The 2,143-nt window shown below is 36.3% G+C and overlaps 1 protein-coding gene across 1 annotated transcript in view; it reads left to right on the top strand.

The window, feature by feature from the left end:
* Positions 1–401: 401 nt before the first annotated feature.
* Positions 402–2,143, top strand: part of tsen54 (TSEN54 tRNA splicing endonuclease subunit) — a 9,077-nt gene continuing 7,335 nt past the window's right edge. Inside the window, exon 1 of the mRNA XM_032537510.1 lies at positions 402–520. Within this exon, the coding sequence (XP_032393401.1) occupies positions 471–520 (50 nt within the window). The 5' untranslated portion in view covers positions 402–470. The remainder of the gene's footprint in view (positions 521–2,143) is intronic.

Below are 2,143 nucleotides of genomic sequence, written 5' to 3'. Positions count from 1 at the left end.
CTCTGATCTTAACTATTAGTCCAAATAATTCATAATTTCTGCTTTTTTAACTGAAATATTAGGTATAATTCTATATAGATATATATATACGTACATGAATTTGAAGAAGTACTGTAAAACTATTGGTAGTAAGGTGGTGTTAGTGAAAACTGCAGAAAAAATGTCACACAAGGGTTAAAAAGTCTGATGACATGACTTGGACATCAGTGAATAGTGGTAGTTATAAACGTGACGTAATGGTTGTATTAACGTTGTGTGTATTGTGTGTATAAATTAAATTAAATTATTGAAATTCCTTGAAAACAATGTCAAAAAATGACGTGTGCATCAGCGCCCCCTGTCAACAAGGTAGGTAACTACGTGTAATTACCATAGACAGTTAAAGTAATTACCGCAGCTCTGGAACGTGGCGGGCGTGAGGACCCAGAGGAAACTGCACTGTAGCCATGTGGTAAACCTATGTGGTAAACATGGCGGACGTAAACAAGACCGAGTTACAGTTCTATAGTGAAATATTAAGGTGCGTAGCTGTCTGTTATGGGAAATATAAGTAAATTCACCGACAGGAGATTATACATTTTAAATATCTCCTCGCTCAGTGACTGTGTCATATATTTTACGTTGCACGAGCTCTAACTTTTGTCCCGTGGTGGGACGGTTTGTTAGCTAAAGTTAGCTTAGTTAGCTAGTGGTATGCTGGTAGTCTGTGGACTGTGCGTCTGTGTGAACATTACGTTACCTTGACATGTTTTTGAATTATTATGGTTATTCTCGGTTGTGTGCAGAGGAAGTATATTCAGCTCCGCAAAAAGTACTAAGAATGTTACCACACTGTAAAAAATACAATTACTTACAAATACAAATACTTACAAGTAACATTAACGTTAAAAGTCCTGCAGTAAAATGTAGGCTACAAAGGTAACGTTAACCTTTATTTAAACAGGAAGTCCCATGGAGATAGAGATCTAATTTTACAAAGTGAGACTCGAGTACAGGGGAAAGATAAAATGGTAAAGACATAATGTAGAAACAATAACAAAATAGCAAAGATTTAAATGTAACATTACGGTTATATAGACAACAGCATGCGAATTATAAATAACTAGCTACATTTTAAAACATTCATGCCGTAGCTGAAAAAAGGAATACAAGCGTATGATGTAAAAAACTGTCAAGCTGTAAGCTGCAACAATTAGGCTAGACCGACAAATAATCGAGTAATTTTTCATAAAAACATGTTTTCAGCTTCTCACATATGGAAATGTTCTGCTTTTCTTTGTTTTATGTCACACTAAACTAAAGTTTGGGTTTGACAAAAATAGAGACAATCACCTTAAAGACAATAAAGACATCACCTTTGACTTTAAGAAACTGGGCAGATTTTTTTTTCTTTTCTTTTTTAATTTTTCTTAAATCTTTCAGACCAAACGATTTACATGTCTGGGCCAGGTCTCATGAGTGTGAGTCATGATGAGCATACAGTATGACTCACAATAAAACTGGAAACACACCACACTTTAATTAATAACAGCTTTTCACAATACAAACAAGTTAACCACAGAGTTGCCAGTAGAGCATGCAACCAACCATCCTGTATTCATGATCTAGTCGTCTGCCATTGCCATACCTCCACAATGCTACGGAGTAAGATGTTCATGAAATTGATTATTTTAGTTTCCATAAGAATTATAAATGGTAAACGCGTTAGTGAATGCACTAAAATAGCATGTTATATCCTTGATGAGACTTTTTTTTCCGACATTTACAAACTCAGCCTTAAAAAAAATATAGACTGATGTTAGTAGATTCTTTACTAAAGAGAGAAAGGCTTTTGTCTTTTAAATCTGTAAAGAGTGACCACCTCTGCATCAACTCTAAGAAATTGAATGAATTAAAAACATTTTTTTTTTTATTCGAGCCTTTCAGTTTATATTTATGTGTTTTATCTTTCTAACCCCCAATTTCCACCGGTTGCAGAACGTCTGCGGATCTGCTCCGGAACGTCTGCGGAGTCATTAGGTTTCCATTAAAGTCAATGTTCCGACTCCGTCCCAGCTCCGGCGAATCCGCAACCCTCCGGAGCAGATCGGCAGAGCTTCAGCACACGGCAGATAGGGTGGGACAGGAAGTCGAGCACAGAAAC

The sequence above is a fragment of the Etheostoma spectabile genome, chromosome 15, assembly GCF_008692095.1.
Source record: "Etheostoma spectabile isolate EspeVRDwgs_2016 chromosome 15, UIUC_Espe_1.0, whole genome shotgun sequence".
Lineage (NCBI taxonomy): Eukaryota > Metazoa > Chordata > Actinopteri > Perciformes > Percidae > Etheostoma > Etheostoma spectabile.
This window is presented reverse-complemented; position numbering and strand designations above follow the sequence as displayed.